Source organism: Balaenoptera physalus, assembly GCF_965194825.1.
Source record: "Balaenoptera physalus genome assembly, chromosome: 7".
Taxonomy (NCBI): Eukaryota; Metazoa; Chordata; class Mammalia; order Artiodactyla; family Balaenopteridae; genus Balaenoptera; species Balaenoptera physalus.
The window spans coordinates 109594105-109610433 of record NC_138886.1 but is presented as its reverse complement, the minus strand read 5'-3'; the positions used below and the strand labels follow the sequence as shown (position 1 = coordinate 109610433).

Here is a 16329-nt window from a genome sequence, read left to right as displayed (position 1 = left end):
GAAGCTGTAACCTCTGGACATTCGCTGCCTCCGCTCTGATCTTGGAGTCTCTTCATGGCCAGAATGAATTTTGAATTGTGCAGTGTCTAGAGCATAGCTACTTAAAATGTGCTCCTTGGACCAGCAGCCTTAGACAACCTTGCAGGTTGGTAGGAATAGGATCTCAGTTCCACTCTAGACCTACTGAATCAGAATCCACATTTTAACAACATGCCCAGGTGATTTATGAGCACTTGATTATGTGAGAAGTCGTTATCTAGGACACATACCTATATGATGAGCTCTTGAAAGAAAAAGCTCCTATGTTAGAGAAAAGCAGAATAAGAATTAATTTAAAATATGCCTCCAAGGCTTATTCTAAATGTATCAGAGACTGCAATAAATATGTGTAAGTTTAGAAGGTTTCTGCTCAGTTAAGTTTTCTAATAATGTGAACTGGTCAACAGGGATATAGACTAGCCTCATAAGACCCTGAATAAAACTCGATTGACTGACTGTGAGGGATTTTGTAGAACAGATTCCTACTGTGCATGAGAGATCAGACTTAACGACACCTATGAGCCCTTCTCACAAGAAGAGCCAATTAATGTATAAACCAGGCTAATGTGATGCTTTGAATCTCCAGCAAGATCATTACATGACTTGGTAAGAAACCTTGCATTGAGGCCGCACCAACAATTTGTTTCCATTTTTTTTTAAAGCACAGTTTTTAAAGCTTTACAAGAATTACCATGGTTGATTAGTGGCTACATCCCTGTCTAGGTTCTAGCTGAGGTTACACTTTGTAAATGTAAAGGTAACATCATTTGCAAATACCTGAACAGGGCCACAATCACACTCTTCTCCATCATCCAACCTCTTGTTTCCACAATATGGATAATCACTTAACTTATCAGAAAATGGAATATTGAACATGCACGTTGGCTTGTAATCCTTGAGATATTGCTGGTACTGGGTTTTGCTGCATTTACTGAATTTTAGTGCAGGAGTGCTAGAAATAGGATGAGTTAAAAATAAAGATCAATCATATCAATGCATAGTGGTAGAACAGCTATGAAAGTTCTATGAAGAATTTAGAGCAAAAAAAATATGTAAATGATGGACTCAAGGTCCATTTACCTTTTTTACTCTTGTCTTACTGTTACAACAGAGTAGTAGCTGGGCTCTTTATTATAGGAAATGTCTTATTGAAACACAGACAACACATACTATTTTAGTGAAAATTCTCAGACTATACATCCACCAGAATATCCTTCCTGAAGCCCACGGTTTAGACCAATTGTGCCTGCTGCTCCCATATCACTTTTTATTTGTCCCACTTGAAATAATCTATATATTTGCCTACCATCCATGCAAGAATACAAGCTTCTCAATACAGGGACTGACTTGTGTTCAAAGTTTTTAAAAATAAGCACTAGTTAACACAGTGCCTGGCACAAAGTAGTTCTCTATAAACATTTTCTGAAACAAACTATTAATATTTAGTACACTCTTACACATCTTAGGAATGTGACATATTTCTTTTTAAGCTGAAACTTGCCTCCCTTCCATCTTCCTTTTGTTTTGACTCCCTTGTCATTATTATTGATACAATGATTGGATACAGATGGACTTTTAAAGTCTTGGAGACGTTTCAGTGGGATGTTGTGGTCCCCCCAAAATTATGGTCCCCCTACTAATTATGTAGATAATGATGTAAAATTAGATATCAGTTACTGAGTTCTTACCCAGGAGATATTAGGAAAATTCCAGATAATAACAATATGTCCCTACAATATTGAGTTTTACTCAAAGCCACTCCCCCAATATTGAAATATATTCTCTATGTTGTTTAAGCCTCACCTTCCATCACTATCCATCACGCATTTTCCCAAAGTACAGGTACATGGGTAATCATCATGCCACATCCCAAGGTTATGTCCCAACTGATGTGCCATTCTGCTTGCAATTGCATTTAGGTCAGGTAAAAGATCCTGATGCCAAAAAAGATGTGCATTAGAAATTTCTATAAGATAGTACACTACAGTACATAAAGCTTTGAACTAGTGGTTGAGAGCTGGTTTCTAGCTTCTGGTTAACTAGTATTTTATCTAAGAGGTCGTGGACTTAGTTATCTTCCGTTCTTGCACCTTAGTTTCTTCAGTTATATAATTAGGTTGGACAAGTAACCTTTTGGATGTCTCTAACACTAACACTTTGAAATTTTTTTTTTTTTGGTGCAGTAATAGTCATTGTTGGTTTTATATAGACTCATTTTTACAAATAGCTCAAATTTATTAATTAAAGTCCTCCACAATAAAATAAACATTATTGATTGTCTTCTATTACTAGATATTCAAAGGGAGTAAAAATAAAAATATGTGAGTTTCGGGTTTCCAATTTATAGTCTCACATTAGGCAATAATGTTATACAATCATGAAGAGGCAGTTACTACTATGAAAAAAGTCAGAAGATCAGTAATGTAAAATCCAACACAGAGTTGATAGTTATCTCTGTTCTTAGTTCTATTTCATGTTTTAATCTCTATATTAATGAAAAAATTAAATTTCCAAAGAGGGGTGGGATATCAGGTTACTGTAAAAGTAAAACACCCCTAATTTGGTGATTTCATCTTACTCATATGACATTTAAAATGTGTCCTGGATGGGTTACAATGTCATAATTGGAGTGGACAGCCTATATTAGATTAATTTGACTCTATTATGCAAAATTTTGTTTCTAAAATACCATGGGCAAAGGCATAATCATAAAAAGAACCATAGGAATAATAAATCATGTAGTCATTTTAATAAGTACTGGCTTTTAAGTTCAAGGTCTTACAAGACTCGCTTAAGCATAACAACAATTAGGCAGAGACACTACAGGAAATCAACCCAAACCTTGATATCTTAAAGAATATCTTAGATAGTGTTATTTGGGCAGCATTTACTAGAAGTGTAGTGACTTGGGAAGAGATCAGATAAACAAGGGGAGTCAGCAGTATGTAGGTCTTAGGCTTTCTGAAAGTGAATGGTAACGCCATCTAGATATGATATTTTCCACATAAGAACAATTATCCTTACTTGCTAAACCAGCCATCAAGTTTAGTGTATATCACATGTCCTTATAAATAACTATATTTAATATGCAAAAGAGCTTTCCTAATCTTTGTAGGTTAATTCATGTATGACGTTCATATAAACTCTGGAAAACACTGGTTTATCTTCATTATTTATCTATAGTTTCTAATAAAACATTTCCCATTTAATAACGGAAACATGACAGTTTCATCATGACATTTTGGTGGGAATGTATGACAGGATGCATACATGGTCCCTTTCAATAGGGCACAGAAGATTACAGAAATCTAAGGTAAGCATTTTGATTAAGTAATATAACATAAATAAAACACAGCCCACCTTAACGACACTGGAGGAATAATAGGGCAGGCATATACCCCCTGGATAAGAAGTTCCTTGTGCATGTGCGTAGAGCCACTTTCCACTATAAACAAGATATAAATAAACTCATAGTTCAGTTAACACAAACACTGAAGTGCAGTGAGCACCCCCAATGCTAGTGCCTTGGCACTGGAGTTCTGGAATTGAGGATGACCTTGGTTGATATGAAGCTCATTTTAAACCTGTGGTATTTTAGAGGCATGGAGAAAGTCAATGTAATCTTGAGTTGAAATCATAAAAGAGTACTTTCCCCCCCCCAAATAATAATAAGGTCAGAGTCCATTTGACTTGACTTTAGTTTGCCCTACACTCAACTTTGGATAAAACCACTTAAAAGACCAAAAAAGTTTAAAGTGTTCAGAGGGGAAAATGCAACATAGTGAATGGACTCAACACCACGATTAATTTGCCGTGGTTGAAAATTGAAACAAAATATTAACCATAGAAACTCATAGAGGATTTGATAACTATAATCAAACATTTAAAACACTTGTCATGTGAAAACATGTCTATTCCTGGATTATCTAAAAAGACAGATGTAGATTTGAATATTAAAGGGAGCCAACTTTGATATGCTTTCAAGAAGAACATTTAGAGTTGGACCACTTTAAAAAGAACTATCATAGGCTGAAGGACCATACGTAGAGTATAATAGAGATGGTTCAAATACAAGAAAGCTAGTCAGGCTAGAGGACCCCTTTCCATGTTTAACTTTTTTGATCAAGAAAATATGCTATATTTCTTTCTTCACTGCTGATATGTTTCTGTCCCTACATTTTAAAGTCTTAGTATGTGACTATGCATACTGGAAGAACTTAGAATTCTGGTCTTCCCAGACTCTGGAGATCTTGGGAGAATATCAGCTATGGAGATGAAGCACCAGAGAAAGCACAATCTGGATTCTGACTTTGCTCGTGGTCACTGAAAACCAAAAGTCACACCATGATAATATCATATACGGTATCCAATCACTTCTAGATCTATGTGACTATAGAGGGAAGACATATAAGAAACCAACATGAGAAGTTCTAAATATGATGCCCAGTTAGTCATTTACTAGCACTCCCCCATATCTCTATTTGTAGACATACTATTGGTATGTGAAACTACTGCTCAGAATAAGAGACACATACGGAAGTAAAAGATTGTCTACTTATATCAGGTTAATTTTCCTAGGCTAATTTATTAAGTATTTTAAGACATACATCCACGGAATAGGCAAAAGAGCTAATCTTGCCTGCTGTGAAGGTCATGATAATATTTTACTTTACCTCCATAATTTTGGGGCACAGTAGTACATGAATATCTGAACCTAACCACTATTCCCCTGGAGATATGTGTTGTGGACCATCCCGGATATGAAAATCAGAAATGATATTTGGAGGTCTGGTTCACTCATCAGTCTGCCAAAGGGCTGAACCTGACCTCTGACTATGGGCGTTGGAAGCTTCACAGTTCTGAGTTCAGACTGAAAGTTAACATTTAGATAACGATAGAAAGCATATTTGCAGGCTATGATTGTATCCCTTAGGAGAAATACTGGTAATATAGGTAGATGAAATAGTTAAAGTGGATACCACTCTTATATAGTAGCTTTAAGGACATCAAAAGAGATGCTAAAAGACTCCACTGCTTCAAAGTTGTTCTTCCCTAATTTAACATTCCTTATGATGACAGGACTATGTGAAACACAGAGGTGAAGTCAGATCAGTTCCACCATAATTTATCATTTTCCTATAGGCTGAGTAGTGTACTAGGTATTTTGAATGACAAAATGGTAAGATTAGCCCCCCTTTTAAGGAATTAATGACCTAGTATTACAGAAAAATCCAACCCTTTACTTAGGAACATTAAAGCTGTGGCAGGTTTAATTTATCAGATTAATTATTTGTTATCTTAAATATAGATGCTCTTGAAGAGCTGGTCTGGATGCACACACTCTGTTGAGGGAAAATGTCCAGGAAATGAAGTGCTTTCTCAGAAAGGTGGGTTTAAGTGCAGTGTTGAAACGGCATAGCATGGAAGGCTGAAGAGAGTTAAAATTGGCTGCTGATAAGTAAAGTAAATGGATTCTAAGGGTGCTTTGCTTACCTAATGACATTTTCAACTCTGCCCAGCAACATGAATATTTCAAGGTTTTCCTTTCTGATATTAATCATTATTAGGAAGAAAGGTTATTTACAAGTTCATCTGGAAATTTTCTGTATAGCTACACATAACATTTTTATCCCTGTGACTTTTATCCAAAAATCAGCAGCTTTAAAAAGTATTTTGGTTTATTTGTTTTGTTTTATTTTTTAATAATCCACCTAAGATATGCAGGAAAATAGAGCAGCGACATACCTGAGTAACATAACGTGATCAAAATTCTTCCTTTTTTTAAGGATTATTTCTTGCCAAGCTGAAAAACGTAATAAGGTAGTTTCTATTTTAGAATCTATATCTATTTTGTCTCCATTTGTCCATATTTCAAAGCCAACTAATGTCACTTGAATGTCCAAGGTTTTATAAATCTGTTCAAAGGAGAAATAATTTTTCACAATGTCAAGTTGCAGAAGGATCCTTTATCATGACTGTATTCCTTTATATTAAAAAAAGAAATTTTAATGTGTGAAGTACATAAGCAAAAGTTCAGACCTCATTTTACAAACAGTTGTATTGAAACAGAATATAGAGTTGAATTGTCCAGAATATTGGGTGAATTGCCATGACCAACAAAGAAACTTGACTAAAAACACCTGATTCTCCTTGAACTATTATAATCCTTACAGACACTGGGCTCAGGATATGTCTAAAATAAATAATTTACTAAAGCTCTGAGATTATACCTGACCTGAAAATATGAATTTATGAACAGTGGCACATAATGGAATGAATGTTCTTTATTCATCTCTCTACTTAGGTCATGAGTTTGTTCTGTAGCAGATTAGAAAGTTGATATTGTTTTCAAAAACCAATAGCTTAGCTTTCACGTTTGTTCCCCATGTTTGATTTTTGGAACTACTTTGTTGTGTAAGAAATCTTATTGGGAATTGCTCAAAGCCTCAAAACAGACAGAAATAGTTGTAGCCCAAGGCTTCTTACACCTATTCCCATCTGCTTTTGTAAACACCTAGTTGATAGGTACTTTGATGCCAGGACAAAAGAGTTTAAGAGTTTAAGGAAATATTATGATGATTTTGAGATGAAGAACTATGTATTATATCAATTTTATATTTCATAACAGCCAGTACAAAGTTGGTTGAAAGGAAGAATGAATGATAAACTATGAACACTAAGTTAGGAACAGAAATAGAGAGGTCAACTCAACAATATTAATAGAGAATGTAACTGATTATTAAGAAGTTTAATATTCACATCATTGCTATAACAATAACCTTGTATTAATTTTTCACTTTTCTTAACCTGCATAATATGAATATATTGAATTTCATGTGCCAACATGATAACCGTGACCCATAGTCATTTCATAACCGTGAGAACTGTGGTTCTCATAAACTCTTATAATGTTAGACCTTTAGTTAAATCATGATCTCAAACCTAACTAGATGTCCATTCCTTTTGGATCTGATCGTATTGTGGAATAAACCTTATGAATTAGGTCCCACCAAGAAAGATAATTTTTTTAACCTTTGGATTCTCTACATTCATGGGTGGGCTTTAGGTCCATAAAACTGGATTCAAGTGCAAATGGGAACAATATTTGTTATTCTATGGATGTATTCTCTTCTAGTGAGAAAATATCCTATAAAATAAAGCCATATTTTATCTACAGCATGCTTGGATGGGTTTGGATATACATATTCGGAAGGTTGTTGAGAGAGTAGGTTCACTCTTCTTAACAGAGAAAGAACTTTGGAATTTCTGAGGCAAAAGAGGTGAAGACATGAAAGTAACGTGAGAAAGGATGCAGTGAAATAATGAGTGTGGAGGATAAAGGGCCAGTAAGAAGAGATATGACGGGAAGAGTCAAGGACTTTTAGACTATGCTACTTTAAATTGTTTGTGGTATGAGCCCCCAGTCTGAACTGAAAATCTTTAGTAAAAGTTCAGCAATGTGTAACAGTTTTGGAGATGGGACCCCAAGGAGAGAGATAGAGTCTTATATTTGGGTCAGTGTTAGAGGAGTAATAAAGACAATTGCAAGATATAAGAAACAGGAGAAGCAGCACTTGAGATCACCCCCAGAGCAAAGCCAGTACTGGGTGTGGGAGCTCCCCACTATGCCCAGGAAAGGGATTAATTTATATCCAAGGCTAATGGTAGCTCTCAGCCTCTCCAATCCTGTTTGGGAAATTGAGAGTACCCTGAAGCAACTCCTCCACATCCTGCCCATGCTAGGGGGCTGAGACAGCCCCGCCCACTGTGGAGAGTGTTTTCCAGCCCCATCTGACCCGAAGGGCTGGTGAGAACACCTGAAAGATGTGCATCCCAGTGGTGCTCAAGCTGAGAGAAGGGCAGACAGAGCCAGTAGTTTGCAAGCAAAGCCAGTAATCCTGTTCAGCTGGGAAACTTGGGGTCAGCTTGAGTTAAGGAAACAAACAAGGAGCTTTACCAGTTTCAGGGCTGCTTCTCCTGCTGTGCCCAAGCAGGGAATTTAATTTGCAGCCCCACTCATTGCTGAATATAGACTTCAGCCTGTCTGACCAGGGACCCTCACTGTGAGACGCTACGTAACCCATTCAACTGTGGAACTTGAACAGAGTTCAGCCCGTGGCTTCCCCCATCTGCGGAGCAAACCTGGTGGCCTCATCTAACCCTGGAATTCAGTGCACTCAGGTCTGATTCAGGCCCCAAACATTCTAGTAAAAAACTAGAAAAAGATCAAATGTCCTTCAACTGGTGAATGCAGAAACCACTGATCTAAAGGAGCGATTTCTTACAGTGTCTTTCTTTGGGGCCTCTTTATCCTGGTAATGGAGCTGGTCGGAAGGAGTCTGCTTTAAAAAGATGTGTATAAATCACAGTATTACTTCTTTAACAGGATTCTAGTTCATTTCATGTTAGACGAATTAATCATTTTAGTGAATTTTACAGAAATATTTCCCCTGATTTCTCTGTCTAAACATGGGCAATAAATTATAGCTTGAAAGACTTTTTGCTATGCAAAGGTCATGGAAGAGTGATTTAAAATAGTGCATTTGATTTACTCATGATGGGTATTTAAATCTTTGTACATTGCTTTATAAATTTTGTGATAGTGACCAATATTTGAAACTTGTGTAAATATTAAGTGTCATTTACTTAGAAAACCAAAAACTTAGAGCTGTGATGCATTTGTTGCTGTGATTTTTTTTTTTCAATGGAATTTTGCTAGACTACTTGGTGAACTGTTATGTTTTGGGCTGTCTTAATATCAGTATTACTACAAAAATCCAGCAGAGATCTATCCTAAAAGTTTCTTTCCATTTGTGTTTTTGGCTTGATTCAGACTGTATCAAATCTTACCATGTTGACAAAATTGACCATTCCCCAAACTCGATTCCTCAGTTTGTTAGGGTGATTATTCCTGCGATACTGGAAATATAGACATCAAATCAATACTCATTAATCATAGGAGTTGAATAAAAATTCAACATCATGAGATATTTCAAAGAAAAAAATTCATTGACTTTCCTTCCAGAGAGCTAAAAAATCTGGGCAACTTATGCAGAAATACATGTTTTATATAAAATAACTAGATATAGCAGTTTCAAAAGTCATGCTTCACCTTGGCACTACTTTAAGGTTTTCTTTATAACTCTGCTCCCTCTTCACATTAAATATATTACATTACGTTGATTTATTAAACCAACTGGTAAGTGTTCTTTAGAGTCCATATTCATAACAAAACTTATTAAAGCTCCACAGCAACCATTATATTGCAAAAAACAACTTTGTCAGCACTCCTGTATCCATGGCGGCTACAAACTAGGGAGCATATAATCAAGGATCATCCTGGAGCCAGGGATATGATGGAGAGGGGCAAGAAATTGTGGTTTCCCCCTCCTTTCTCTCCAGGAAAAGGCTAAGAAGACGAAGCAGTTTCCTGCTCCAGCTTATTTAGTGTGTTGTTCTCTTCTTACAGGTGGATTCCCTATTTGTACTTGTTCTCAACATTATCAACTTAGACCTAATAAAATACATTTAATAATAACATAAGGTATCCCATAGAGATAAATGCAAATGGTCAAGCTTCTTTTATAATAATAATAAAAAAAAAATGCCTTTTCTGAATGCTGCAATTATCCTATAGTTAACATTCCATTGCTCGCCTGTTATCTTAAATACCTGAATACCCCAAAGATATTACATTAGAATCCCTTTAATTTTCATTTCCTACCCACTCCTCAACCTACTGCTCATTGATTTAAATGCCACTATTCTACTGAAACTATTCCTGATAGGCCCATAAATGTCCTCTTAATTATCATATCCATTGCATTACTAGAATAAACCTTCATTGTTATGCACACTTTTTCTTTTGATATGTGTTGGATTGGGTTTGCAAATATTTTTAGGGTATTTGCAGTCATATTTGTAAGTGAAATTGGCTTATAATTTTACTTTCTTGTCTGGATTTGTTATCAGTGTCATCATAGATTGTTATGGTAATGACCCTTAAGGAATCACTCTTCCGGGTATCTGCACCAATGTGTGGTTCCCTCAACCATTGATTCTAGACTTGGCCATATGACTTTAGTTAATAAGACATTAATAATTGTCCTATAAGCAGAAGCTTGAAAAGCTCTTGTACATTGAAGCCTGGTCTCTCTCATGATGTTTTGATGCCCAGCTATAATACCAGAAGCACGGGCTTGCCTACTGGGGACACATGGGCCAAACCCAACACTATATACCACACAAGTGGCTAAGGCCAAGTTACACCATCCAGCCAGCCCAGTGGAACCACCAGATTACTGCAACTGTATAAATGACCCACACTAAGTTTTGGGTAGTTTGTTACACAGCAGTAGATAACTAATACAAATGTTATAGTAACTATGAAATGTGTGAAGAATTTTTCCTATTCTTGAAAACAGTGTATAAAAGATGGGGTTTTCTGTTACAATAAATTTCGGTAAAATTTGTCTTTAAACTCATCTGAGCCTAGTTATTTGTCAATAGATTGTGGACTACTTATTTAACTTTAAAACTTTGTTATATTCTTTTTGGAATTTCCTGTTTCTTCTCAGGTCAGCTTCTTAACATTGTACTACATTCTTCTGCTCATAAATTTATTGGCACAAGGTTGTACATATATTTTTTAATGATATATAACCTTTCCTATATTTATAGTTATGTTTTTCTTTCATTTCTAATTTTATTTGTACTTCTATTTTTGTCTTAATAAGTATGGTCAGAAGTTCCTCTATTTCATTTATCTTTCCAAGGGACTAGCATTTGACTTTGTTTCTTTTTGTCTTGTGCTTTTTATCAATTTTACTCATTATTAAAATTATTTTTCCTTCTCTTTTTTGGTTTTATTCTGTGTTTATGTTCTAACTTTTCCAGTTAGACTCTTAATTCATTAAATTTCTTTCTTTTTTAATGTAAATATTTGTCTACAAATGTCCTTCTAATTACTGTTATGCCACCTGCATCTAGAAAAATTTATCTCAACTAATGTTTTCTTTTTCTTATAAATATTTATATTTATATTTCTTTATAAATATTTAATACTTTCAGATTTGACTTTTTTAGTCAATTAGTATTTGGCAATGTATTTTTCTTTTAGTTTCCAAATCAATTTTCTTTTTGTAGTCTAGTTTAACAATTTTTTTGTTATACCTTCCAATTTGGTTGTGGTTAAAAAAAAGCGGTGATCTTCTCCATATATATCTTTCCTATCTGTTTTACTTCCTTTGTGGCAAAATGTCAGTTTAATTCTTGAAAATGTTTTGTTTGAACTTGAAATGAATACATATTGTCTTTTTTTCTGGTTGCAGTATACATCCATCAATTGATTAGATCAAACCTATATTTATGTGGTTCAAATCTTTTCTATTTTTGTTGAATTTTTTCCCTGCTTAGCCTAAAATTTTCTAATAGAGAAGTAAAAAAACACCCTTCTTACCCTGTAACCATGTTTTTGTTGTTGTTGTTGTTGTATATCTTTTTATACTCTGCTGTAAGGTGTATAATCTGAAATATCGTTGGATGATTTGCAGTTCTTTGAGAGCTCATTCTTCTTTTCATTATGTTTTTGGGCATAATGGTTTTGGTTTTGGTTTTGGTTGACTCTTCCTCGTGTGATTAGTTTTACCTTGGCTTATGATTATAGGGCATTTTTGACTTGGAGTCTAGCAGTTTACCGAATTTATAATCAGTTTTTTTGTTGAAAGCTTGGCGTGGCATTTCTGTATCTAAAGAAAAGTATGTCATGCCCCACATCAGTGCAGGAAACAGGCTTAGGATTTTGTTTTCCCATGCATAATATTTTCCCTGCCAATTGCTACAGGCAGACAAACAAAATGTTTCCTTTCTCTTTGCAATTTCACTAGAGAGCTTTTCCAGTTCCCTTTCAGAGATGGGACAGCCCTTTGTGGCTCTGGGCCTTATGCAATATATTCTATATACTGTGTGTTGTGTCGCCATGCCTTTGAATTTTAGTTACTGTTTTGATGGAGATTCTCTGCCTCATTTTTAGCGCTTGGGGATTTTCTGTGTTTTTTTAACTCAACTATAGATTGTGGACATATTTTCAATTTTTTGAAGTTGTTCATCATTTCTGTATGTTCATAATGTGGAGGGAGGTTCTATTTTGGCTTAGTCTGCTATACTGCCAAAGGACATTATCATCTCTTATATATGTCTGTTTGGGGAAGCTAAAAACAGAACATTGAACCTGGAATGGAATTCTGATTAAAATACTACTTTCTCTTTGTTAAAAATCACAACTATAGTTTTATAAGAATGAATGGGGGAGCAAATGTTTATCTGAAAACTTACCATGTTATCATCAGCAACAATGAACAGTTCAATATACTTTTCTTTTTCCATACTCTGGAAATTTATGGAAAATTGAATGAAGTACGGTTAATGTCTCTTATTTAACATTTTAAGCTAAAATTTTCAAGGTAAGAAATGTTAGTATTATTGGAAGTTGACATGCAGGAGTATATCTAATAATTCTAGAAATGTAGGTAAATAAAACCCACTATATTATTAAAATGTGTGCTTCTATGCATCAGATTCTAGTAAACCTGAAACAACATTCCATATTTTATTATCCTTTTTTTTTTTGTTTAGTCTTTCAGGTAAAATAAGGATTATAAATAAAGGATCATGAATCCAGTTTTTAACATTTAGGTTTTTTTTTTAATTTACAAAGTAAATGCTTACTAAGTAAGCTCATGTAAAAAGGACCATCTACAGTTGAGAACAAGACGTATAACTGGCCAACAGGAGTGACTGTATTCCTTCTACTCCTCTTCTATCTCCCAGTCTCCCTTTGTGGGAGTGTCAATTCCAAGGAAACATATAAAAGTTGTTAATTATAGATCTTTTATTTTATAAAACACAATATCAAGAAATTCTAAGTTTTCGGCTTTCAGTGTCATGCATTGAGGTACATGCATATGCTCTTGAATATAAACCAGAGGCATATTGTTCAAATATTTGACTGTCATTCTTTTCTGAACTAAGTAATCATTTATTTATTGATTTATTCAATCAAAAAAACCCATCTATTAGGCATCTAGTAAGTTTCAGACACAGTCTACACCATGGATATGTGAAGAAGATAAACACTCACAGATCTTAAAGGCTAACATGTAGAGGGGTTTTAAGTTGATATGAACAAGTATAGAAAAGCCTAAAATATGGAGGACTATCATTGTGCCTTCATTCTACTAGAAATTCCACCTTAACAATTAGAATATTTGGCCTGATGAAAGGGGGATAACCTGGCTTATCATCAACAACTCCTCCAAAAAAAGTGGCCAGAAAGACAAGGAAAGAAAAGACAATATCTAAGAGAGATTTCAAGATGTAAATTTCATTCTTTCCAACCACTTATAGCCCTAATACTATAAATCTATATGTAGAGTTGTAGATATCCGCCTTCTTAGAAATTGATGAGACAAACTGAGATTCGCTGTAGGGAATGAACACTTTCTGTATAGATAACAAAAACAAAAGTTTGACATTTCAGATTTCAAACAATGAAGAGTCAGATTCAGGCAGCCTATACACTTCATTAATTGGGCTCATAATCTCTCTCTTGAGATCAGTAAGAAAGTAAGAGGCATTTGACTTGGGATAAAGATAATTTAAAAATAAGGCACTCACTTCCATTTTGGAGTCTTCCATGGATTTAGTATTGTCATTTGGAACAGCTGTCCTGGTAAAATTGAGTTCTGTACAAGAATAATTGGCAGGTTGCTGCATCTGGGGTTTATATTTGAACACCAAATGTTCTCCTTCATCTGAATATTTCACTGGTTCAATGTGGTACCTTTGGTCACTCACCCTGAAGAACCCCCTGTGGAAATTGGGAATACAATGTCTATTTAAGATCGCTTTCATTTTACTACTACATTACTTACACAATATTTATCTGTTCCACTTTATGGAATTTGCCTTTTTAAGAAAGGGAAACTGCAGAATCAAGGCCTCATGTAAGCATGTAGCCAGGTATTCTGAGAGACAAAGAGGTGAGATGGCATGTAACCTTTGACTCAATAACTTTTCTAAGAGTCAACTCATCTGGATTTTCAGAAGTTTAACAGCCCAATCTCTCCTTTGAAGCATAGGTAGAGTAACAATTCCCACCCGGGGTTGAGGACCTCTGGCAAGTCTGAGTTCTTGCAAAAACTTTGTGAATTTTCATGTCCATCATTCATTAATTACAGAGTAAATATATGAAGGTACAGACACTATTATGTGGTAATTGTGTCATTAAAGGGTTTCTCATTCTTGAAAATACTGGGACCTACTCAAGTAAAATCCTCAAAAATGAAGACACAGGTTTCTTGCTCTTCAACTCTTTGCCTCCCCACATCTTCTTCCTTTGTCCTTGAGCCCAAGATCTAGAGACAACTTATGTAGGCTTTACTTCTGACATTTTTTACATTCCAGAGTCTGGAAACACTGCCTAATTTAGTAAAAAGCTGTGAAGCATTGTGGTGTGATGCAGTGTGAATTCACAGGCCTAGAAATTAGGAGGCCTGGTTTTTGGATGGAGTTCAACCACCAGCAAAATGAATGTTCAGGAGCAAGTCTCTGATGTTAGTATCCTGATCTGTAACATGAGAGGACAAGCTGGATGAGTTCCAGTCACCTTCCAACTCTGAATCCCTTGATCATATACTGAAAAACTTGTCTTGTTTAGGGCTGTGTTTTACATCTTTTTGTCAAAAATGAATATAAACATTGGGCTGGAGTGGATCCTCATGCTGAAAATATACAGTAGCTTTTTTCCATTAATTTTTCTGTTTAAAGGTCTTTAAAAGAAAAGAGAAGTGAATGTCTTTGAAAATTCATAGGAACACTCATAAAGGTAGAAAGATACGGTGCGTACCTCAGACCATTACATGTGCTGATACTGGCAGCAGAATCAAATTCATGTATGATGGATCCTTGGTAAAAACAGTGATCCTAAAATAGATGAAGAGGCTATTGATATAAGTACATGTATTGATATTATATAAATATTAATATCTACATAGTTTATGTTCACAATACATCATTATTTCATTTTCACAAACTACACTTATGTTCATTTATGCATTCATTCATGCATTTATTCATTGGAAAATTTCGAAGCTACTTTAGAAGCCTTTTATTTTAATTGCATGATTACTTTGTGTGAAGCAGTGTATGAATTCTTCTCTCACAAATTTAAGAGTCTATTAGTTGATGCTAACCTCAGAAATGTGACCCTTTTCCTTTGAAATATTACTCTTTTAATCCATCTTAAAATCCTATCAAACTACCCCTCCTGTGCTATTATTATAAATTTTCCCCAGTTGCCTATGAAATAAAGTCAAAATTTTTGATGACTGCAGAAATTAGGTCTCACTCTCCAACCAGGTCCCCTCGTGCCTTTGTCTCCTGCCTCTCTGCTTTGATCAAGTTGGTATCTTTATTACTCCCTACTGGGTGTTCCATCCATGGTGATTCCACCAAATAATTTCTCTTTCCATCAGTTCCTTATGTTCAACTCCTGCCTATGTGTGACACTTTCCAGGGTCCTGGACCTCAGACTCTCACAGACGAACAACCACTCACTGTATAAAAGAATGTTATCCAATTTTCTTACTGTTCTATTTTACAAAGATTGCATGATGACTAAGATTTCATAGTTGACAGCTGCCTTAAACAGAGGCAATATGGTTTAAAAGTATACATTTAATAGAAGAGAATAAAGTCATCCTTGGCTAGAAGGCTGCAGTGGGCATGTTCTGTAAAGGGGAATAAATATAAAAATAGAACTCATATCCACTGGAATAATATTCATGATTAATGAACAAAGATTCATTTGGAGAATGAAGGAGAGGACTCAATGTTGGTGCATCAGAAGGACAGGGCAAGAGGATTTGACTCCCATAAGGGTCAGTTAGATGGAGATTTTAAACTTGTTTCGTGTCTTTAAGTTTTATCCTTTAGCTTAATTACTATTCCATCATGGTACCTTATACTTCTCTGGTGTCCTGCTTTACCCTTCCTCCAGACTTAACCCCATCTTGGGTACATAGAAGTCAGTGTGGTAAAGGAAAATACATTAGCAGTCATTGATTGCTTGTTAGGTAGTGATCAATCTCCTTTAGAGGTCAGAGTGTCATAGTTTATGTTCTAGAATCATTCAGTGATGGTAGTCAATGCAGGAGTAATTTCTGATGTAACACTTTCTGAAGCTGCTTGTAAAGCTAGAATGGGGTTTAAAAATCATACGAGGAAACAATA

At 35.2% G+C, this 16329-nt stretch overlaps 1 protein-coding gene across 1 annotated transcript in view; it reads right to left on the bottom strand.

Moving 5' to 3' along the window:
* The window catches only part of ADAM7 (ADAM metallopeptidase domain 7), a 55547-nt gene that overhangs the window by 13718 nt on the left and 25500 nt on the right, over positions 1 to 16329 (bottom strand). Inside the window, 8 exon segments of the mRNA XM_082469093.1 lie at positions 817 to 991; positions 1843 to 1973; positions 3400 to 3484; positions 5785 to 5954; positions 8890 to 8958; positions 12373 to 12426; positions 13714 to 13906; positions 14945 to 15021. Of these exon segments, the coding sequence (XP_082325219.1) occupies positions 817 to 991; positions 1843 to 1973; positions 3400 to 3484; positions 5785 to 5954; positions 8890 to 8958; positions 12373 to 12426; positions 13714 to 13906; positions 14945 to 15021 (954 nt within the window).